The 24,236-nt window shown below is 35.1% G+C and overlaps 2 protein-coding genes and 1 long non-coding RNA gene across 9 annotated transcripts; 1 reads left to right on the top strand and 2 right to left on the bottom strand.

Annotated features, from left to right (window-relative positions):
- Positions 1–1,672: 1,672 nt before the first annotated feature.
- On the top strand, positions 1,673–2,749 carry Pole4 (DNA polymerase epsilon subunit 4). Its single transcript, XM_071775274.1, has 3 exons — positions 1,673–1,971; positions 2,047–2,311; positions 2,386–2,749. Exons 2-3 carry the CDS (start codon positions 2,075–2,077, stop codon positions 2,524–2,526), a joined length of 378 nt encoding a protein of 125 aa, XP_071631375.1. The 5' UTR covers positions 1,673–1,971; positions 2,047–2,074; the 3' UTR covers positions 2,527–2,749.
- A 9,689-nt stretch (positions 2,750–12,438) lies between these two features.
- On the bottom strand, positions 12,439–20,956 carry LOC139811273 (uncharacterized). 7 transcript variants are annotated; one of them, XM_071775449.1, is made up of 8 exons: positions 20,822–20,956; positions 20,512–20,675; positions 20,174–20,329; positions 18,241–19,786; positions 17,499–17,943; positions 17,153–17,368; positions 16,826–17,055; positions 14,350–16,666 (listed from the first exon to the last, which is right to left on the bottom strand). In XM_071775449.1, exons 4-8 carry the CDS (start codon positions 19,770–19,772, stop codon positions 16,537–16,539), a joined length of 2,553 nt encoding a protein of 850 aa, XP_071631550.1. In that variant the 5' UTR covers positions 19,773–19,786; positions 20,174–20,329; positions 20,512–20,675; positions 20,822–20,956; the 3' UTR covers positions 14,350–16,536. The 7 variants fall into 7 exon arrangements, 5 of the variants coding, with proteins under 5 accessions (XP_071631550.1, XP_071631549.1, XP_071631551.1 ...); XR_011731592.1 differs by lacking the exons at positions 20,512–20,675; positions 20,822–20,956 and adding an exon at positions 12,439–13,355 and having other exon boundaries at positions 16,478–16,666; positions 20,174–20,505; XR_011731591.1 differs by lacking the exons at positions 20,512–20,675; positions 20,822–20,956 and adding an exon at positions 13,484–13,712 and having other exon boundaries at positions 16,478–16,666; positions 20,174–20,505.
- Positions 20,957–22,534: 1,578 nt separating this feature from the next.
- LOC139811125 (uncharacterized) lies at positions 22,535–23,741 on the bottom strand. Its single transcript, XR_011731551.1, has 4 exons — positions 23,594–23,741; positions 23,343–23,493; positions 23,188–23,251; positions 22,535–23,100 (listed from the first exon to the last, which is right to left on the bottom strand). It is a non-coding gene; the product is annotated as an uncharacterized lncRNA (long non-coding RNA).
- Positions 23,742–24,236: the final 495 nt, after the last annotated feature.

Raw genomic sequence — 24,236 nt, 5'->3', positions numbered from 1 at the left:
TATTCCTTATTCCTTTATCTTATTCCTTATTTTTCTCATTGTGACTGAGCCCATAAAGCGGGGAGCCACACACTTCTGCATAACGCATAATACGTAAGCATAAGAAAACTGATTGGTCTATTTCCTTATGCACATGTGCATGGACCAATCAATTTTCTTATGCTTAAGGCCATCGCACACAAAATGCATAGCTTAGCATAAGCATAGCATAAGACCGCTAAACCAATGAGCATCCAGCATAAAGTCGCCATATTGATTTACATAAGATGCTCATTGGTCCAGCGGTCTTATGCTACGCTTATGTTAAGCTATGCATTTTGTGTGCGATGGCCTTTAAAGCGGGGAGCACACATTTCTGCACAACGCATAATGCGTAAGCATAAGAAAATTGCCTTGGCCTATACACATGTGCATAAGGAAATAGACTAATCAGTTTTCTTATGCTTACGGATTATGCGTTATGAAGAAGTGTGTGTCCGGGCCCTTAAGCGGGGAGCACACACTTCTGTACAACGCATAATGCGTAAGCATAAGAGAACTGATTGGTCTATTTCCTTATGCACATGTGTATGGACCAATCAATTTTCTTATGCTTACGCATTATGCGTTGTGCAGAAGTGTGTGGCCGGGCCCTTAAGGTGGAAGCACATAAAATTGCAGGAGCCATGAGCACGAATGCAGAAGCCATATGCGCATGCGCTATGGTGTCTGCATACTGCCTATGGCTTCTGAATTTTCAATCTACATAAAAATACATAAGCATGTATGTAGATTGAAAATTCAGAAGCCATAGCAGTATGCAGACACTATAGCGCATGCGCATATGGCTTCTGCATTCGTGCTCATGGCTCTTGCAATTTTATGTGCTTTCACCTTTAAGCGGGGAGCACACACTTCTACACAACGCATAATACGTAAGCATAAAAAAACTGATTAGTCTATTTCCTTATGCACATGTGTATGGACCAATCAATTTTCTTATATGCTTACGCATTATGCGTTGTGCAGAAGTGTGTCCGGGCCCTTAAGCGGGGAGCACACACTTCTGCATAACGCATAATGCGTAAGCATAAGAAAATTGATTGGCCTATACACATGTGCATAAGAAAATTGATTGGTCTATTTTCTTATGCACATGTGTATGGACCAATCAATTTTCTTATGCTTACGCATTATGCGTTCTGCAGAAGTGTGTGTCCGGGCCCTTATGCTAAGACTCCATTGCGGCAGCCTTCTGATTGGTCAACGCACTCTACCGCACGGCGTTTCCGCGTCTATGGAGTCTTAGCATAAAATGGCTCCTGCACACAGGACGCGGCAGCGCGGCATTGCGGCAACGCGGCACCGCGGTAACCAATTACCGTCTTGCCTTTCCGTTCTACTTTTGAAAGTAGTACGGAAAGGCAGATGGTGATTGGTTACCGCGGTGCCGCGTTGCCGCAATGCCGCGCTGCCGCGTCCTGTGTGCAGGGGCCGTATTCTGTTCCGCTAAAATCCGCTTACCGACAATTGTCGGTGTCGTTGCGCAGCTTTTACACGATATGAAAAACCTGCGCAACGACACTTATCGAACCGACAGTTGTCGGTAGGCAGGAACGGAATACGGGCCCTGCAGTGCGATTCTGTAACTCGTTATGCGTCGTTATGTGCTCATAACGACAGTTGCGCAGCTTTTTTCTTATATAGTATACCTGCGCAACTGTCGTTATAAACACATAACGACAGCATAACGAGTTACAGAATCGGGCCGCAGGAGCCATAATTCACGCACTTTTGCATGCGCGTGCGGCCACGGAGCATGCGCATGTGGCCGCGGGGCATGTTTATGGTCGCTACATCTCGTCGGTATGACATCATAACCTGATTCCTGTCAACTTTATTAACGTTTAATATCTCGCGTCGCGGGGCAGAGCGCGACGCTTTTTTCTGTCAGATTCGGTCGTTTCACGCAAAAACGCGTTGATATTGGAGGTGAGGCCTTTAAACTGAATAATTACTTTTTGAGTTTATTTGTAACATATTTTAAATTTGTATATTCATGAATAGCACCATACCCATAAACTAACGTGTCAACATGGACAACTCGGAGATTAACGGTTTAATCGAAGAGATCCAACTCGACAAAAACCAGTATGATGGGGAGAATATTCGAGATTCGCGAGAAGAAGTCGACGATAACCCACATGGTGACGAGGAGCAGCGAGAAAAATTGATACGACTGCCACTGGGAAGAATAAAGACTATTGTTAAAATGGACCCCGAAGTCAGTTTGATTAATCAAGAGGCTGCGTTTCTGGTGGCGAAGTCAGTGGTAAATAAATAGTATTGAATAATTAATTGTGATACGTTTGATACTGGATTAAAACAATTGTCTACCTATTATAGGAATTTTTTATCGAGTCGCTTGCAAAAGAAGCTTATAAATACACTGCGCAAGCGAAGAAACGAACTGTTCAAAAGCGTGATGTAGAAAATGCCATTGATAACGTGGATGCGCTTGTATTTTTGGAAGGTATGCTTGATTAATCACATAACGTGATTAATGTCTGTTATAGAATTAAACACATCAAGATCTTTCTTTTTATTGCTGGTACAATAATAAAAATGAGTGATGTTTTTAGATATATGAGCATTGAATATTGTCAATCGCGTTGCGAGATTTTCAATATTGTATATAATTTTAATACGATATAGTAAATAGGAAAATTTTTGTAAATGTCTCATGCTGATAAAATTGACTATTCCATTGCGTTTTCTTTTATAATTGTCAACTTTAAATCGTATAGAAGTACAAAGTCAGAAACAATTTTTGCATATGTAAGAAAAAAGAAAATCTATAATTCCATTTAAAATTCATTTATTGTTTTCTGTTTTTTTTTCCACGACAGATTGTTTCATTTATACTATGTATTTGCGACGCTTCGCGAAAGGAAAATTACATAGTAAATTGCTTAAATGTTAACACTCACAAAAAGTATTTACAAGGTCGGACAGTTAAGATTTGTATTATGGACACCTTCGGTTTTAAACTTGTTTCCTAATCGAATTAATCTTTATAGACTGAATGTTTCCTCTTGTATTGCCCACCATTTTACATTTCGCTATTTGACCATGCGGAATGAAATCAAGTGCAAGACGGAAACAATGATCTTTACTGTTTTGCGCGTGTTACTCATTGAAATAAATGCGGAAACTTGAATCAAGTTCAAAATAAGAATTTTGTTCAGTAATCGAGTTTCGCGAATGAATTAAGAACGCAAATGCTCGATTGTATATTAATGTATGCATACTCAATGTGACTGCTTATGAAGTAAACAACGATCATTATTTTTTTACTATCTTTACTGCATTATTTATGAAGCATTTGTCGGAACAAAATCTTTGTAATCCACATTGTTCTTAACGTTTTCAAGTTTTACATTTTTTCTATGCGCCGCAGCTAACTGCGAAGCACCTTTAATATAATATTGTATACATACATATAGATACATACACATATGTAATGTCCCATTCCAATCTTCCTTTCTAAGCTTTGCATGTATAGTATAATTTTGTGTATATGTATTATATATATGTATATAAAGAGAATGAGAATTAGGATGCCTAGGATCATTTGAAGAAACTAAACTATTTCCGTATAGCAGAGTATATCATCAGAAATATTTCTAACTAATATAAATATATATATATATGTTACGGGAAATTTGATTAAATCGGTTATTATGCATAATGACCGGGCAATATGCATAATTCCTGCTTCTTTTGGGACATTTGAATAATAAAAGCAAAAATGTTCAAATTAATCAAATTAACCGGTCATTATACATATTTTCCAATGCAAAATGGTCATTTTGATAAATCATCTTATTTGATTAACTGTTTAAAGCGCGTCATCTAACCTACGTAGGTTAGTGACGCGTTTTAAACAGTTAAATACTTTTAAAGCGCGTCATCTAACCTATATAGGTTAGTGACGCGCTTTAAACAGTTAATCAAGGCTCGGTCAACGTGACGCTACAAATGCTTCGAAGCATTCCTCTTCTCTTTTCTTTCAATGAAGAAAGAAAAAGAAGAAGAACGCTCCAAAGCATTTGTAGCGTCACGTTGACCGTAGCCCAAATAAGATGATTTATCAAAATGACCATTCAGCATTGGAAAATATGCATAATAACCGGGAAATTTGATTAATTCTTCTCTATTAATCATTTTGACCAAACAAATTGGGAATTATCCATATTGGCCGGCCATTATGTATAATTCCCAATTTTTCATATTTCCCGTAACATATATATATATATATATATATATATATATATATATATATATATATATATATATGTATGTATGTATGTATGTTTGTATGTATTCGTGTGTGTGTGTGTGTGTGTGTGTGTGTGTGTGTGTGTGTGCGCGTGTGCGCGCGCGCGCGCGTGTGGGTGTAACTTATGTAAGTAACAAAAATAAGAGAGAAAATCAGTCTTCTTCACATTTGCCAATTCTGTATTTAAACTATGAGTGATAATTGGTTAGAAACGACTTATACTGATGTATTTCAGTTATGAGGTTAATATTGTAAAAGAAAAAAAGACAAAATAAAATTTATCGATTTTATAATGTGTAATCTGATATCGTTACTCTTTTTCATTCTGGAAGAACACAAGGTTACATCATACAAATTGTCTAAATGCGTATATAAAAATTTTTATGTTTAAATCTAGTTTTGCGACGTATCCCTGCTGAAAATGACCGATTAAATCCGATTGGTTCCGTATTAAATTTGATGAAATTGAATCGGAATGAATGCGTTTTCAATCCGGTTAATCGGATGCCCGATTGGAAGTGAATCGGTTCTAATAACAAATCAATCGGAATCGTTCTTAATTCGGCATTTCCGGATTGATCTGAATCCGTCATTATCAGTTTCAATTGTATTAATGCACATCCATTTTAATCGGGTGAATAAAGTGAGCACATGAATCGTGTTGAATCCGCATCAATCGTAAAATTTTAATACAACACCGAAATCGGATTTAATGCGATATTTCCGGATTTATCTGAATCCGACTGAATCAGTTTCAATCGTATTAATGCCAATCCATTTTAATCAGGTGAATAAAGTGACCACATGAATCGTATTGAATCCGCATCAATCGTAAAAATTTAATACAACACCGAAATCGGATTTAATGCGATATTTCCGAATTCATCTGAATCCGACTGAATCGGTTTCAATCGTATTAATGCCAATCCATTTTAATCAGGTGAATAAAGTGACCACATGAATCGTATTGAATCCGCATCAATCGTAAAAATTTAATACAACACCGAAATCGGATTTAATGCGATATTTCCGAATTCATCTGAATCCGACTGAATCGGTTTCAATCGTATTAATCCTAATCCATTTTAATCGGTAATAAAATGACCACATGAATCTTATTGAATCCGCATCAATCGTGAAATTTTAATACAACACCGGAATCGGATTTAATACGATATTTCCGGATTCATCTAAATTCTACTCAATCGGTTTCAATCGTATCTGCGCTTAATCCATTTAAATTGGGTAGTGAAAGTAGCTATGTGAATCGGATTAAATCCGCTTTAATCATTAAAATGTATATAACACATAATTTTTACGTAATAGAGTTCTTACTACAGGATTTCCTTTTGGTAAAGTCATGAATTCTATATTTGCAAAACTGTAAAATGTTTTTATTTAACCCTTTGAGAACACACAGGGTTAATTTGATCCTTTTTTTTTTGCCAGAAAAATTTTTAGCCAAAAATATTAAACAAAAAAATAAAATTTTTTTCGTAAAACACTTTTTTTTTTTTAGAACACACTGGGTCAATGGGGGGGTCAATCTGACCCTATACACACTTTGCTCGTCTACCATTTTAAATTGACGAGTGCGATCAGCTTGAAAAAATTCCCAGATGTACTTGGAACATTGTTAAATCAATTGATATAAATAAAAAGTGCCGTTGGAATTATTTACATATTTTAAAAAATTTTTAAAAAAAATTTTTTTTTTAATTTTTTTTTAATTTTTTAAAATATGTAAATAATTCCAATGGCACTTTTTATTTATATCAATTGATTTAACAATGTTCCAAGTACATCTGGGAATTTTTTCAAGCTAATTGCACTCGTCAATTTAAAATGGTGGACGATTAAAGTGTGTGTAGGGTCAGATTAACCCAGTGTTCTCCGTGAATGAAAAAAAAAGGTGTGTTTTCGAAGGGTTAAATAAATACTGCACATTGTAATAAATTTGTAGTACAAAGAATGGAATTATAATAAAGTAGTAAATAATCCTGTTTATATATCCGGAATTCACGGATTCTATCAGTTTGAATCGGTCAGTCAATCCGTTTAAATCATTATGATTTCGTGATTTCGGGGTTCACGAAATCATAACAAATTAGACTGATTCAAACCGATAGAAAACGAGTGAAATTACATCTTTGAGTACGAATCCGTTTCAATCGTTTCTAATCGGTATAATCGTTATGAAATCATACACGCAGAAAATTTTTCTCGAATAATGTAGAATACTCATAATAAAATTTACTAGATTTGCATCGCACCGGTAGGATATACGCGTATTCAACCGGAAATTAATATATGACAATAGAAAAGTAATAGTTTGATCAGATACATCTTGTAACCTAAAGGTAAATAAGTTTGCCATACTAATAGTCCAGTCAATTGTAGGAAAACACTTGGAAATTTCTCCTCGAAGAGTAAACTTTTTTGGAAAGTGTTCTTTTGGGTTTCAGAAAACATGTCTCAAAAGTTTACCAACGTAAACCCTGTGCTAAATGTTTTATTTAACAAAAAAGACCGAAAAAATCGGTTTTTTAAGTATAACTAAAAAAACATTAATTTTATGAAAAAATAAACCATGCCAATCGAAAGAGGAGAAAATTTTACTAAAGAAACATATCTAAAGTTTTCTTAATATTAATATGTGTAGGAGTAATAATTTTTTAATTAACGCTTCAAAGTGCGTCGATGCCGTCCCGTGTGAAGCCGCCTGCAGAGTACGCGGGCGCGCGCACATTTTTTAAAAAAAGTTGTAACTTTTGATTGGATCGATAGAATCAAATTTTACAAAATGCATTCGAAAGTAGACGTAATTTACTAATTTTCAAGTGGTTTAGAAAAATTGAGAAAACATTTTGAGTATATTTAAATCGAATTTGAAGAGAGACGATGTGAAATTTTTGACTTATTTTACTAATATCATTGCCATTTATTTAAATTTGCCGATTTTTACTTCTAAATTAAAGCATTATATTCTTAAAATATGTGCTGATAACATGCAATAAATGAAAAAAATTACAAAAATTTATTTTTTTTAAGTTGGGACCTCAAAGTTGATTCTTGAAATTTCGTTATTTCAAAATTGATCAACAAGTTTGACTGCAGATATTATTGCTTAGGAAATAGATATTGAAATTTAATAACAGGGTTTTTTAAAGCTGAAAATATGTACTTTAAGATGATACATGTTTTATTTGAAAAACAAAATATTAAGCAGGTGTATTTTTCAAAAAAGTATATAAAAATAAATGTCGAACTAGAAAATATGAAAATTTCTCTATTTTCAAAGTCGAAAAAGTAATAGAAAAAAAATTTTTTTGAAAAAATAACTTATGGGATGTTGTAGCTTGGGTCTTAAACTTTAAGACTGCATATCAGAAATATTTTTTTGAACTTTTATTTTAGTGGCTACACGCAATTTAGTAAAAAAAGTCGTATTTACTGTCGTTTGTACTGTTGTTCGGGGTAATCTTAAAAACTATTGGACCGATTTTGAAAGTATTGTATATGAAGTAGGGGTAGAATTTCCCGGGGAGTACTATAGGGTGTATAGTTTTGGAAACCAGTTTTTCTAATTTCTTCAATTTTTTGGGAAATAATTGACGGAATCTCAAAGAATTATATATGAAACAGGGGTAGAATTTTCCGGGGAGTGATATGAAGTGTATAATTTTTCGTTACCGATCTTTTTTGGAACCGGTATCCGAAATTTTTCCAACTTTTCGGGAAATAATTGACCGAATCTTAAAGAATTGTATATAAAACAGGGGTAAAATTTCCCGGGGAGTGCTATAAACTGTATAGGATTTCTTGGCTCGCGCGCGGAGAACCGCAGCGTGCGAGTGAGCGCGATGAAAACGTTAAACTTGAAACTTTGCCTCCCTCTGAAGATGCTGCAATGCAGCATATCAAAAGAGTATATTTTCAAGTTCAAAAGTGGATAATACGAATTGCCAGCAACTGCATGAGGCTGGAATAATGATTTTACACCTATCACTATGAAACAACTTTCAGCTCCAGACAGTATTTTAAAAATGATATTTTGCGGCTGTCGAACTGGCTGCGGAAAAGCTTGCGGTTGTAGAAGAGTTGGACTTCAATGCACGGAACTGTGTGCAAAATTGCTGGAATCAGAGCTGCTTAAACGTACCGATATATCCAGATATTTATGAAGATGAACCCATTGAATTGAATGAAGATGAAAATCAATAAATACGAATAATATGACAAATGTAACAATTTAAAAAAAAAACCGCTTAATTTTGTGCTTTTTACCCGCTCTTTTGAGTCGCCATTTTATAATGTTGAAAATTTTACTTCAGATTCGTATTCAGCAACCTTAAAAACACATTACCTATGAATTTCATGATTATACATTTAACATTTTTTTAATTATAATCACTTTTTTACATTTTTCTTTAAAAAATCTTTTTTTTTTTTTTCATTTTTTTTTCCAAAAATAGGTAAGAGCACATGAAATAAATAGGTAAACTTTTCCATTTAAGGGTAGAAAAACACAAGAACAAATTTCCAAATAACGCATGTTTTTCGCCTACGTTGCTTGGACTGTAATAGTCCGGGAGGTAGCGACACAAAAGTGTCAGCGATTTTATTAGTCTTGGAACAAAGTAATTTCTCTTGTTTTAATAGTGTTGTTGATGAAATGCAGAGTCTGGCTGCGCTGTCTCGCTGGAATGGGCGTTGCGGCGCCTTTGATCTTGTCGAAAAAACACTTATGTTGGAAGAATTTGATTAGTGCTGAGCTTTTATATATTTACTAGATTTTTCGCCCGCGCTTCGCGCGGGCTCAAAATCTATTCCCCTCTCCCCAAACTCACTCATTAATTAGGAGCACCTTTGATATTCTTTCTCCTCAAACTCTAACCTACATTTCTTCGAATTTTTTTTTTTAAAATAAAAAATAATAGATAATATAATGGATGCAGATTAGCATATTGTCAAATGTTTCAAAAATGTATGATCCTTTATATTAAAGTCTTTAAATTTTATTTTTGCTCGTGCCTCGCACGCGTTTTCACCCTCCGTTGACCCACCATTATTAACTCTCTTTTATTTTCTTCCATTTTATTTTTTTTTTCGCAATCATCAAAAAATTAGAAAAATTTTGGCACTGGTTTCAAGAAAATCAATTCTTAATGAAAAATTATCCATTAATAAAAAAATAAACATCCTCCAAAAATTAAAAAAATTTTGACTCCTATTTCATATATAATTCTTTAAGATTTGGTCAATTAATACCCGAAAAATTAGAAAAATTTTGTAACTGGTTCACAAAAAAATCGGTAACAAAAAATTATACACTTTATAGCAAACCCCAGGAAATTCTACCTTTATTTCATATACAATTTTTTGAAATTCGATCAATTAACTCCCGAAAAATTTGAAAAATTTCGTAACCGGTTTCCACAAAAATCGGTAACAAAAAATTATCTATAAAAATTATCCATAAAAAAAATTTAGCTTGATATCTCAAAATTTACGGAAATTGGAGCAGAAATCGGAAACCCCTTTATTATTAACAATTTTTCTATAAACTCATCGTAGCCATCTTCAAAAAATTAGAAAATTTTGAAACCAATTTCCAAAAAATCGGTTATGAAAAATTATACACATCTTTGCCATCCCCAAAAAATTAGAAAAATTTGGGCATTGTTTTTAAAAAAGTAACGAAAAATTATCTTTAAAAAAATTCAGCTAATATCTCAAAATTTGAGGAAATTAGAACAATCACGTACCTACATTTTTTTAAACAAAAATCGAAAACCCCTTTAGAAAAATTGGAAAAACTTCGTAACCGGTTTCAAGACAATCAATTCATTAATAAAAAATTAAACTTATCCTCCAACAATTAAAAAAATTTTGACACACGACTCCTATTTCCTATATAATTCTTTAAGATTTGGTCAATTAATTCCCGAAAATTTTCAAAAAATTTGTAACCGGTTCCCAAAAAAAACGGTAACAAAAAATTATACACTTTATAGCAATCCCGGAGAAATTCTATCTTTATTTCATATGTAATTCTTTAAGATTCAATTATTTTCCGAGAAATTGGAAAAATTTTGTAACCGGTTTCCAAAAAGATCGGTAACGAAAAATAATACACTTTATATCACTCTCCAGAAAATTCTACCTCTACTTCATATACAATTATTTGAGATTCGGTCAATTAATTTCCGAAAAATTGGAAAATTTTCTGATACCGGTTTCCAAAAAGATCGGTAACGAAAAATAATACACTTTATAGCACTCCCCAGAAAATTCTACCTCTACTTCATATACAATTGTTTGAGATTCGGTCAATTAATTTCAAAAAAATTTTCTGATACCAATTTCCCCAAAGATCGATAACGAAAAATTATACATTTTATGGCAATTCCCGGGAAATTTTTACCCCCACTTCATATAATTCTTTAAGATTCGGTCAATTAATTTCCGAAAAATTGGAAAAATTTTGTAACCGGCTTCCAAAAAGATCGGTAACGAAAAATTATACACTTTATAGCATTTCCCGGAAAATTCTACCCCTGTTTCATATATAATTCTTTTAAATTTGGTCAATTATTTCCCGAAAAATTAGAAAAATCGGTTTCCAGAAAATCGGTAGCAAAAAATTGGCCGCGACATTTTCATCCCCGGGAAATTCTACCCCTGTTTCATATACTTTTGGTAAAAATTCGGTCAACTAACGAATGAGTAGTTCGCGTACATACAGACAGACAGACAGACAGACTGACTTATATATATAGACTTTTTTCGCCCGCGCTTCGCGCGGGCTCAAAATCTATTCCCCTCCCCAAACTCACTCATAATTAGGAGCACCTTTGATATTCTTTCTCCTCAAACTCTAACCTACATTTCTTCGAATTTTTTTTTTTTAAATAAAAAATAATAGATAATATAATGGATGCAGATTAGCATATTGTCAAATGTTTCAAAAATGTATAATCCTTTATATTAAAGTCTTTAAATTTTATTTTTGCTCGTGCCTCGCACGCGTTTTCACCCTCCGTTGACCCACCATTATTAACTCTCTTTTATTTTCTTCCATTTTATTTTCTTTTTTCGCAATCATCAAAAAATTAGAAAAATTTTGGCACTGGTTTCAAGAAAATCAATTCTTAATGAAAATTATCCATTAATAAAAAATAAACTTATCCTCCAAAAATTAAAAAAATTTTGACTCCTATTTCATATATAATTCTTTAAGATTTGGTCAATTAATACCCGAAAAATTAGAAAATTTTGTAACTGGTTCACAAAAAAATCGGTAACAAAAAATTATACACTTTATAGCAAACCCCAGGAAATTCTACCTTTATTTCATATACAATTTTTTGAAATTCGATCAATTAACTCCCGAAAAATTTGAAAAATTTCGTAACCGGTTTCCACAAAAATCGGTAACAAAAATTATCTATAAAAATTATCCATAAAAAAAATTTAGCTTGATATCTCAAAATTTACGGAAATTGGAGCAGAAATCGGAAACCCCTTTATTATTAACAATTTTTCTATAAACTCATCGTAGCCATCTTCAAAAAATTAGAAAATTTTGAAACCAATTTCCAAAAAATCGGTTATGAAAAATTATACACATCTTTGCCATCCCCAAAAAATTAGAAAAATTTGGGCATTGTTTTTAAAAAAGTAACGAAAAATTCTTTAAAAAAATTCAGCTAATATCTCAAAATTTGAGGAAATTAGAACAATCACGTACCTACATTTTTTTAAACAAAAATCGAAAACCCCTTTAGAAAAATTGGAAAAACTTCGTAACCGGTTTCAAGACAATCAATTCATTAATAAAAAATTAAACTTATCCTCCAACAATTAAAAAAATTTTGACACACGACTCCTATTTCCTATATAATTCTTTAAGATTTGGTCAATTAATTCCCGAAAATTTTCAAAAAATTTGTAACCGGTTCCCAAAAAAAAACGGTAACAAAAAATTATACACTTTATAGCAATCCCGGAGAAATTCTATCTTTATTTCATATGTAATTCTTTAAGATTCAATTATTTTCCGAGAAATTGGAAAAATTTTGTAACCGGTTTCCAAAAGATCGGTAACGAAAAATAATACACTTATATCACTCTCCAGAAAATTCTACCTCTACTTCATATACAATTATTTGAGATTCGGTCAATTAATTTCCGAAAAATTGGAAAATTTTCTGATACCGGTTTCCAAAAAGATCGGTAACGAAAAATAATACACTTTATAGCACTCCCCAGAAAATTCTACCTCTACTTCATATACAATTGTTTGAGATTCGGTCAATTAATTTCAAAAAAATTTTCTGATACCAATTTCCCCAAAGATCGATAACGAAAAATTATACATTTTATGGCAATTCCCGGGAAATTTTACCCCCACTTCATATAATTCTTTAAGATTCGGTCAATTAATTTCCGAAAAATTGGAAAAATTTTGTAACCGGCTTCCAAAAAGATCGGTAACGAAAAATTATACACTTTATAGCATTTCCCGGAAAATTCTACCCCTGTTTCATATATAATTCTTTTAAATTTGGTCAATTATTTCCCGAAAAATTAGAAAAATCGGTTTCCAGAAAATCGGTAGCAAAAAATTGGCCGCGACATTTTCATCCCCGGGAAATTCTACCCCTGTTTCATATACTTTTGGTAAAAATTCGGTCAACTAACGAATGAGTAGTTCGCGTACATACAGACAGACAGACAGACAGACAGACGTGACTTATATATATAGATTGTTTTTTGTATAAAGAAATGTTTTAGAAGAGTCTGGCATGCAACTGACACTGGAAAATGAGTCTGGCACCTTCCCAAAGTCGTTGTAAAAAGTCGATTTGTAGAATCATTTGATTAGAGCTGTAACTTGTCAAGATGGTAGTTTAAATATATAAAATTATAAAAAAATAAGTCTGGCTACTTGTACTGGCTGGAAAATTGGTCTGGCACCCCCTTTAAAGTCGTCTGCACGAGCGCGCCGGTAGCTCGTTGCCCGCCGTATCTGTAATATTATTAACACATTACTCATTGAAAAAGATTTTACTTGTCCAAAAGGAGAAACGTAAACGATTTCGTGCTTATTAGTAGTGGAATGATGTGTAATTAATTATGTAATAATCAGAAATAAAGTAATTTAAAAATTAAACTATATTTTAAAGTAGTCAACATTACGAAAGTACACGCTTATAAAAAATCAACTAATTTTATTTATTAAAATTATTAATTTATTTATCTGGATAATCTGTAATCAAACTTTCAATTTCTGATGAACTTTCATTTTCATCATCGGTGAGCTCGGTATTGTCGGTATCGTAATCGGATTCTTCTTCGATTTCCTTTGATTGAGTACGTTCATGATCTGAAAATGATTCAAAGTTGAATTTATTATTAAAATTACACGATTTTAATAAGCTGCGATAAAAACAAAACTTTTACGAACTAAACTAATTAACTCGTTTTATTTGCAAAAAAATAATTATTATCTTAAAATCATATTTCTAAAGTCATGATTAAAGATTTATTAACAGTATTTAAACCAAAATTCTTTGTATTTGATGCGTCATCTATACCTCCATGTCAATCCGAATTAAAGCAACAACTTTTGAGAGCGTCATGCATCGCAACCATTTGGAGAAACGCTTATTTGCAGCATATGACAAAGTCTCCGATTGAGAATGGCTGGAAAGAAGTTGACGAAAAGTACGAGTTTACTTGGTTCGAAAGAGTGCAACTGCTCCCGTTCGTGAGCGATATATATTACTTGAATCGAATGAGGAAGAAAATGAAGGTATATTTCATAAATTAATTTTATTTTAAATAAATGCAAAATTAATTTTGAATAAATAAACTAGTAATAAAGTTATAATAATGATGCAACAAATAATTTGAAATTAATAAAGATACTTATCATTATAACTAATTATTCATTTATAATATTATAATATTTTAGTTTATAAAAATATAAAGAATTTTGGTTTAAATACTGTTAATAAATCTTTAATCATGACTTTAGAAATATGATTTTAAGATAATAATTATTTTTTTGCAAATAAAACGAGTTAATTAGTTTAGTTCGTAAAAGTTTTGTTTTTATCGCAGCTTATTAAAATCGTGTAATTTTAATAATAAATTCAACTTTGAATCATTTTCAGATCATGAACGTACTCAATCAAAGGAAATCGAAGAAGAATCCGATTACGATACCGACAATACCGAGCTCACCGATGATGAAAATGAAAGTTCATCAGAAATTGAAAGTTTGATTACAGATTATCCAGATGAATAAATTAATAATTTTAATAAATAAAGTTAATTGATTTTTTATAAGCGTGTACTTTCGTAATGTTGACTACTTTAAAATATAGTTTTATTTTTAAATTACTTTATTTCTGATTATTACATAATTAATTACACATCATTCCACTACTAATAAGCACGAAATCGTTTACGTTTCTCCTTTTGGACAAGTAAAGTCTTTTTCAATGAGTAATGCGTTAATAATATTATAGATACGGCGGGCAACGAGCTACCGGCGCGCTCGTGCAGACGACTTTAAAGGGGGTGCCAGACCAATTTTCCAGCCAGTACAAGTAGCCAGACTTATTTTTTTATAATTTTATATATTTAAACTACCATCTTGACAAGTTACAGCTCTAATCAAATGATTCTACAAATCGACTTTTTACAACGACTTTGAGAGGGTGCCAGACTCATTTTCTAGTGTCAGTTGCATGCCAGACTCTTCTAAAACATTTCTTTATACAAAAAACAATAAATATATAAAAGCTCAGCACTAATCAAATTCTTCCAACATAAGTGTTTTTTCGACAAGATCACAGGCGCCGCAACGCCCATTCCAGCGAGACAGCGCAGCCAGACTCTGCATTTCATCAACAACACTATTAAAACAAGAGAAATTACTTTGTTCCAAGACTAATAAAATCGCTGACACTTTTGTGTCGCTACCTCTCGGACTATAACATGGAAATATGAGAAAAGTAAAAAAAGTCCTATACTAATATGTATATAGACGACAGAAGGCGCGCGGCGCGAGCGGCAACGCAGGCTCGCGCGGCGAAAGGGTTCGGTTCGCGCCCGCTACGCGGCGCATCGCCGGTATATTCTCGCGTGATTAAGATTCAACATCGACCCCTATATCTAGGGCAGCTCGGCAGGGTTTCTACAGCGTTTTCAAGTTCGCTCGTGGCGGACAGCTGACCGCCACAGCCTATAACAGCAACTTATGTTTTTGCCATGACTGCAACAGACGTCTCGTTTTTTGTCCATCAGCCATATTTTTATTCTTTGCTCTCTAAATTTCCTATACTTTCTTGAAATCTTTTGCATATTATGACTATATCCTAGCCGTGCAAGATTAGTATGGTATTTACTTTGTTCGTGTATACTTGTATTTTCGAGAAAAATTTTCTGCGTGTAACGATTCAAACCGATAGGAACCGATTGAAATTACATCTTTGAATACCAATCCGTTTCAATCGTTTTCAATCAGTGTAATCGTTATAAAATCATAACAATTCAAATCGATAGAATCCGATTAAAATTACATCCTTGAATACCAATCCGTTTCAATCGTTTTCAGTCGGTGTAATCGTTATAAATCCATGATTTCCGGATCAAGAATCCAGATTCATGCGGATTCAAAATTTTTAATCGGATTCAATCGATCATTTTTAGCAGGGATACAACGCTCTGTTTTTCTCAGGGAGTATCTTACTCCCTGGTTTTTCTACAATTGTTATTTGGCATCTCTATGTATTATCTTGGAGAGAGTCAACGTTTTTGTGATTTTAAATCTGCAAAATACCGCGCTGTCGCGTTGTTGAATGTATTCGTTGAACGTTTCTGTTGTCAAATTGTCGCTATTGCAATACTCTCCTATCATTCTCAAGCTTTCTTCTTTTCAACGTGCGAGTCTATTCGATACGATGTTTAGTACACGTACGTTTATCGTGAACACAGTTTCTCATAATCTCATATTGCATATCAGTCAGATATTAGCGTTTCATGAATATTATCGTAACACCTATATGCTATGGTTAATTGTTTAAGAATAATGTAAAATTAAGATTGCGTATAATATATGCGTTCTAATGTAATGCGTACTTTGTAATTACACAACGACGATCGGTCAAACCCTCAGCGATTGTTCATCTACTGCTGTTCTACTTCTTACGCTTAGTTTTGCGTCGTCTGCTGTCACCTCTGAAAGAATTTTGATCCCCCGATGTATTAACGCCAGCAGATTTGCTATGGTTGTAGAGATTGTTTAGGAAATCCTCGAAATCCGCTTCGCTGTTTTGTAAAAAAGAAAAGATATGTTCATTCTAGATGCACAACGGAGAGGAGCTTGCTGAATAAAATGTCAAACGAGCCGACGTGTGTGTGTGTGTGTGTGTGTAGGCTAGTTTAAAAAAAAGACGATGCGCTAACAATCAATCACGCAAAGTATACCTTGTATTGGGATCTATCTGTTGCCGTTTTTTACCGCTACTGGACGTTTGAGACGGTAGTCTTTGTCCTAAGACGATTCTATATTGGACACTATGCGTATTCGCTCTAAGATGTTTGAGATTCCCAGCTTGGCAAGCTGCCCAGTCAGTCACATCGTACACCGCTCCTTCCATACATGCGTAATAGTGCCATAGGAAACCCATTAAACGAGACTCTGCCCAGATATCACCCTATACGGACAATTTGAAATTACGATTAATTTCAGAGAGCGGACACAACTGATAAATGTATATAAGAAATGTATATAGGAATAAATTCGACACTCGCCTCTTTCGCACTGTGACGTATTTTGCATTGATTGCAAAATCGCGCGGCATAACAAGGACGTTGCGTAGGGATACGTTTGTGTCTCAAGCCGCAATTTGTACATCTTATTGTATTTGCTGCCTGTTCCATCTTTCGATGAAGTTGCGACAGCAAGTCACTTAGCTCACCCCAAGCCGCTTCGACCTGCCTAGTTTGATCGAAGGCTTGCCTACGTTCCTAAAATAATACGCAACGTACACGTGCTTGGTAATCTTACGGTAATCAAAAACTAACGTTACTAATTTTCAGTATCGTTATTATTCTGTAATTGAGAAAAAAATTTAGAGTGAAACGGATGCTTTATTACCGGTTCCCCAATGATATCGAAGGCATGTACCAATATTTTGAATGCTTCCTCTGCTCCTGGCTGGTTATTTTTATCCGGATGTACTAGAAAGGCTTGTCTCTTGTAATATTTTTTTATATCGTCGTCCGAGCACGTTGGCGTAACACCGAGTATGCTGTAAGGATCCTTTCCCTTGCACGCTAATAATCTTTTCATGGCTTCTTCGCCGGTACTGGGTAACGCGATATTAGTTTCTAGCCCACCGTGAATCCAATTGCCACTGTCTTCTCTCTCCTCGTTCTTCTTAGTGTTTACTTTTCGCCAGAACGCAAACTTACTACTTCCGAACCAATTGTCCAATTGTTTACCAATAGCGTTTAAGATACGAATTTTACAAAATGTCACAGCCACGTACATGCACCAGCACTTTAAATAAAGTATGGTGTGGTACCAAGCGCATTTACCACTAGAAAAAAAGGTTGAAAAGAGGCAAGTTAAAAAGTGGAAACCTTGCTCATATACATGCATACATATATACACATATGTGTGTGTGTGTGTGTGTGTGTGTGTGTGTGCGTGCGCGAGCGCGCGCGTTAGCGTGTGTGTAAAAGATACATGTGTATAAGGATAGTCGTTCTCTCTCTCCCTCTCGTACGTGCGCGTGCCAGGAAGAAAAAAAAAGACACTTGTATACCGGTATGAGATGAAGAGAATATCTGATATCTCGCGCAAGTACTTAATTGTGTTATGTGTCGATACTTACAGCTGAATAACCAGGTTGGCGCTCATGCTAACTACATCGGAGATTAAATGTAGTAGCCAATAAAAGATTTTCAATAGAATTTTGCTCCAACGAGTCGCGTACTTATTCAAGTTTTTATATAAATCTTTAATAGAAGATTCTCTGTTTTCCCTTTTTCTGCTTCTCTGTCCCTTCTTAATCTGCTGCTGAGCCTTCTCGGCTTGAAAACGTTTAGGATTTTTTTCCTTGAGTGTCTTCTTATCCTCTTTAGTGACTTTATTTATAATTTGTTGATTCTTTTCCATTTTTTCAGACGAAACCGTCTGACTGGATGTATTGATTGTATTCAAGTTATTGTTTATCTGTATCGGACGTTTCGGAATATTTCCCGCAGTTTTCGGATTACTGTTTTGTACCTTGGTATTGTTAAGAGTCTCGTTCTTTTCTGCTTTCTTAGACGATCTCTTATCAGATTTCTTCCTTTCCGAATAAAACTGATCAGTTCTATCGAAAGCGTTTATCTGACGAGAATCGGTGGACTGTGAACCGAGGTTGTCGAGCGACACCCACCGTCTTGGAAGGTTGGAAGAATTTTTTTCTAAAACTTTTCTAGAAATTTGCATTTTCGGAGAACTGTGATCGTCGCTACCAGACGAGTTCTGTCTTTTCAACAGCGCGGGCTTATTTTTGGTCTTGACATTTTTGTTGGAAATTTTCTTGCCTGCCATCTCGATTATTTTCGGTTTCACGGGCTGAACCGTCAACGGAGACGACGAAGTTGGTGCAGATTTTGTTAAAACGTCCGAGTAAGAAGGTCGCATAGGTTTCACTTCGGCCACCATCCTTGGTTTCTTGTATTGAGAGTCCGATATATTTCTAGAAGGTAAATCTTCGCCTTCTCTTACATCCCGTACAGCTTGCGGTACGGGTGTGATATTGGGAGACCCGCCAAACGGACTGTAAGTACCAGATTGGTTCGGCACCCAATTTCCAGCTACATTGTCGATCAGCCGTTTCCCATTAACGTTTGGATTTGGCATCTCGGATGCTACGGTCATACGTTGAGCGTTGAAAAGCCCATACTCCTGATTAACGATGTTTTGATTAGAGTAAGGTGTCACGTTTGAAAGACAACATTGTTCAGCCATAATTTGAGAGGCGTTTCCATAAACGTTTATATAGTTGCCACCTCTGACATTAATAGTACCGATTAAACCAGTATTCTCGATAATGCCTAGGTGATTTACTGTTGCCTGTGATGAAAAGTACATCGAATCGGTGGTCGCAGCATCGTAGTTGGGCATATCTTGCATGTACAGAGACGTCGGTGTCATCGGTGTCACTGGCTGTATTCCAGAAGGATTAGAATGTATGGGTTGACTGGCAAGGTGATGTCTAGCTTGTCCAGGTACGTAATCTCCCCAATTGCGAGAGGTGGCTTGCTGCGGAGGAACGCTGAACTGAGCATAATGACCGTTTGAACCTTCAAAATCTGGATTCCTAATTTCGATAATCTCATCCAAGGACATGTGGGTTTGTTGTTGTTTCGCCATATTGATTTACCTCTCTGTGAAGACAAAGCGAAACGAGCAGGTATTATTCGGATACGTTACAGTGTCGTTTACAAATGTTTTATTTGTATTTGACAAAGCGACAAAACAAAGTAAATGCTGCACTTGATTCATACTATCAAGTGCTATAACAAAACCTGGAGTATCAGGCTGATATTATATATATATATATATATATATATATATATATATATATATATATATATATATATTATACACCCAAAAAATTTACGATATTAATAATTTGCCTGTGTCTTGCTTGTTTACAATCATCACGTTTCATCTTTTCCAAATGTATGCTACAATGATATAACGTTGACCGAATTGTGCAAGGTATAAATACGCGTTTTCTAAAAATGTCTACTATAGGTACTATTACTCACATAACCATAGCAATGCGTTGAAAACGTAAAATAATACCCAGTAATGTTAGAGATATTCGGTACCGCGAGGACAGCTGTTTTGCATTGCCGAGATAAATTCGTATTAGATAATCATTGTCGAGAGAGCAATTTCGCTTAAATGTTATAACCTAAAACCTAAAACGAATGTCGGATGTCAGCAGACGGTCAGTACGGTCGATATATTACCCACGTTCCACGTTCACCAATAGATACACTCTTTCACAATGCTTCCTTACGTTTGTCGTTTAGCACATTTTACACATTAATAGTAAAAAATAACTGTATTTATGTGAAATACACAATTTTACGTTACATACCATGCGGTATGTGTGAAATCGAATATCACGAAGAGCATCGTATGTTCAGGAACACGACTGGAACACTAGAAGATCCTAAAGGCCCTTGCACAATGCCAAGCAACAGGGAATAGGAACAGATTTCCGACGCGTTGAAAATTCTCTGCCTGTATGTATGTATCTATCTATGGGCACAGTATAAGTATACTGTGTAAGTATAAGCACCCATAGCACAGTTAAGTATACTGTGCTATGGGTGCGTTCCGAGTTAGAGCCACCGCACAAGACTCTCGTATGGTCACGTAGCGTAACATAACGTGAGTCAACGCACAAGAAACGTATCGGTTAGAGCCTCCGCACAAGCTCTCGTATGGTAAAGTAACGTAGATCAACGCACAAGAAACGTATAACGCCGTAACGGCCGTAACCAATACGTTTCTTGTGCGTTGGCTCACGTTATGTTACGCTACGTGACCATACGAGAGTCTTGTGCGGTGGCTCTACTTATGGCTTCTGCACACAGAACGCGGAAACGCTTGCCGCGCGGCAAGAAGCGACGCGGTAGCCAATCAACGTGTTGCTTTTCCGTAAAAACCAATAGTTTATTGGCTACCGCGTTGCTTCTTGCCGCGCGGCAAGCGTTTTCGCGTCCTGTGTGCAGGGGGTCGATTCTGTATTTTGAGACAAGGTGAAAATTACAAAAGTGAACAGATTTACTAGATTTCGACAAATGAAATTGTAGATTCTCTAGTGAATTTCCTCACTTTTGTAATTTTCACCTCGTCCCAAGATACAGAATCGACCCCCAGAAGCCATTACGCATGAAGCGCGTAGACTGCACAGAAAGTCGTTCCGATTTAGAGCCATCGCACAAGACTCTCGTATGGTCACGTAGCGTAACATAACGTGAGCCAACGCACAAGAAACGTATTGGTTACGGCCGTTACGGCGTTATACGTTTCTTGTGCGTTGATCTACGTTACGTTACCATACGCAGAGAGAAAGATGAGAGTGGTCATGCCTAGAGTCCTATATAAAGAGAGAAGCGCAACCGGTGTATCGGCTGCTGATTGGCTCCGCCATTTTGTCGACGAACAGTGGCGCGACTTCTTCCTGCTTTGAGTGGCCGCATTCAGCGCACAAAACTGTTGCGGGATCGCTCCCTCTCCCAGCGCTGTTTTTCGCTGAATGCTTTGCTGATGTCGGTCGTACCACTCTACATCTGATCCACGTGTTTTTTAAATCTTAAGTGTAAACTCACGTGAATATGACAACAAACATCAAGTTACTGTAGCTTGGTGTTGCTGGCATTTGTAATTTTTTGCGATTATAGTATATATGTATATGATATACAATACCTATCCATATACATTATCATATATGTCTATCCATTAATGTATATATTTATGTATATTTATCTTCCGTATAAACCATTGCAATTCAGCATAGCCAATAACCCAAGCCAACTCACATGTCTTCACATGTCCCTCCAGTCATCTCACAACATTCCGTCGATGTAGCATCAAAATTTTCGCTCTAAAATATGGCGTCCGCTACCGCCACATGTTGTGGAGCGCTCCCGATCACAGGCCATTCAGCGCATAATCCGCAACTGTTCTGTGCGCTGAATGCGCCAGTGATGCAATGGCATGTAATGTCATCTGTTTGGATATCATAGTACACAATAAAGTTGTATCCTGGATTCTCGACAAAATATGGTCAGATCGTTTTTCTTCGAATTTTTCCGACAAATTATTTTAAAGACGGGATTTCTTCCTGCTTTGAGTGATGTAATCTTATCATGTGATCTGTGCATCGTACATCATGGGAGGTTACAACAAATGTTGCATACCTGGATGCTTGACAAATATGGCCAAGGTCGTATTCTTCGGAAATTTCCGACAAATAGTATTTTTAAAGGCCAAGTGAATTATATTTATAGTTGTGGGACAGTAGCATGTGGGACTATGCGGACAGTAGCAAAGTTATTATAAAAAATGAATCTTTTTAACAGAAAATTGATTAAAATAAATAATTGAAAATATTTACTGCAAATAAATATATTTTTACTTTTAATCATATTCATGCAACAGTATGTTTATGTTATTTTTTCACAATTTTTTTTTTAAACTTACACAAATAAATATTACAAATCTTGGAATAAAATACATAATCTAATTTTGATCTTTTTATTTTGATCCTTTTATTTTGATCCTTAAATTTTATCTGATTGAGGTCCGGATGCACCGACCTCTTGGTAAACTGATAGTTAAATCATATGTTTTTCCTTCACATTAGACAAAGATAGACATATGATTTAACTATCAGTTAGCTTACCAAGAGGTTGGTGTAACCGGGCCTAAAAGGATTTCAGTAGAAATTGTTTCTGTAAATCAATCGATTAAACATTGTTTTTACACAAAAGTAGGTATTCACTGAACTAACTTTAATAACAGTAATTGGTAAATTAGATATTCCAATTTCATATCTTTTACACTGTTCTCGGCTCTTAATTTTTTTATAATTCTCGAGTTTCTTTTTGCTTCTTCTTTCAGTTGTTCCAAATATGCTGGTCTATTTGATATCAACGAGTCTTTCTCCATTGTTGATCTGGAAATGTAAAATAATTACTTATTAAAATCTTCAAAGATAGTACTTAAAGAAACAAGTGACACTTTATTAGCAACAAATACTCACATTAATCACAAAAATTATTCTGTCAATAGTGTATGGATTTCTCTTGGATCTTCGCAAAATTATTCTACACGTTACGATCAAAATAAATCGTTTATTATTAAGTCAGTATTAAAATTTCTGTGATCAAATTACTTTTATTATGAATATATATTCACCTTAAATTTGTTACAACTCAAAATATTAACGAACAGCAGCACGTTGGGACTCCACGTTACAAATAATTAACTTAAACTTTTTTTAAGTTCGGGATAAGCCTATCACCGTGTCTCCAACTGAGGGTTTTAGTTAATTAACTCAAACGGCAATCTATAATAAATTAAAAAGGTATAAGGTATAGCCTATGTATAACATAACCTCCCTCCTCCCTTTAATCAAAGAAAACCTCTTTCGATTTTTTTACACTCACATACACGGAGCCACGCGTCATTCTGCTTCTCCACATTTTACGTTTGATATTCGATCTGCGACGAGGGACAGAATGATACTTATAGCGCTGAAAGCGTCAAACGAACGCGAACGCAGCCACAGAACTCCGTTTTTCTGGAGCTAAAGAGCCAGTTAGATAAAAGAGAAGGGGAATATCACGTGATATCAGGCAGCCATTTTGTCGACGAGTAGTAGCTATATATATTGCTCGGTTGCGCTTCTCTCTTTATATAGGACTCTAGTCATGCCCACGTTTTGGCTGTACCCGTATCCTGTCGGTATGTGCACGTTTTTGTGGTTCTCTTCCGTGCTATGTCCACTATTTTGTAGTAAAATGTCAACGATTTTGGAGTTTTTTTCATGTTATGTTCACGATTTTTTGGTTCTCTTCCGTTAGATTCACGATTTTTTAGTTTTATTTCCAAAGAGAATCAAAAAATCGTGGACATAGCACGGAAGAGAACCACAAAAACGTGCACATACCGACAGGATACGGGTACAGCCAAAACGCGGGCATGACCACTCTCATCTTTCTCTCTGCCATACGAGAGCTTGTGCGGAGGCTCTAACCGATACGTTTCTTGTGCGTTGATTCACGTTACGTTACGCTACGTGATCATACG

The sequence above is a fragment of the Temnothorax longispinosus genome, chromosome 4 (genome assembly GCF_030848805.1).
Source record: "Temnothorax longispinosus isolate EJ_2023e chromosome 4, Tlon_JGU_v1, whole genome shotgun sequence".
NCBI lineage: Eukaryota > Metazoa > Arthropoda > Insecta > Hymenoptera > Formicidae > Temnothorax > Temnothorax longispinosus.
This window is presented reverse-complemented; position numbering and strand designations above follow the sequence as displayed.

Excerpts from the sequence above, each read along its gene's own strand:
- LOC139811273 (XM_071775449.1), bottom strand. The coding sequence starts at position 19,772 with ATGGCGAAACAACAACAAACCCACATGTCCTTGGATGAGATTATCGAA. Across the intron at positions 17,056-17,152 it reads TACGTCACAGTGCGAAAGAG|GGTGATATCTGGGCAGAGTC; the intron begins GCGAGTGTCGAA and ends TTGTCCGTATAG. Across the intron at positions 16,667-16,825 it reads CAGATAGATCCCAATACAAG|CGAAGCGGATTTCGAGGATT; the intron begins GTATACTTTGCG and ends TTTACAAAACAG.
- Pole4 (XM_071775274.1), top strand. The coding sequence starts at position 2,075 with ATGGACAACTCGGAGATTAACGGTTTAATCGAAGAGATCCAACTCGAC. Across the intron at positions 2,312-2,385 it reads TTCTGGTGGCGAAGTCAGTG|GAATTTTTTATCGAGTCGCT; the intron begins GTAAATAAATAG and ends TACCTATTATAG.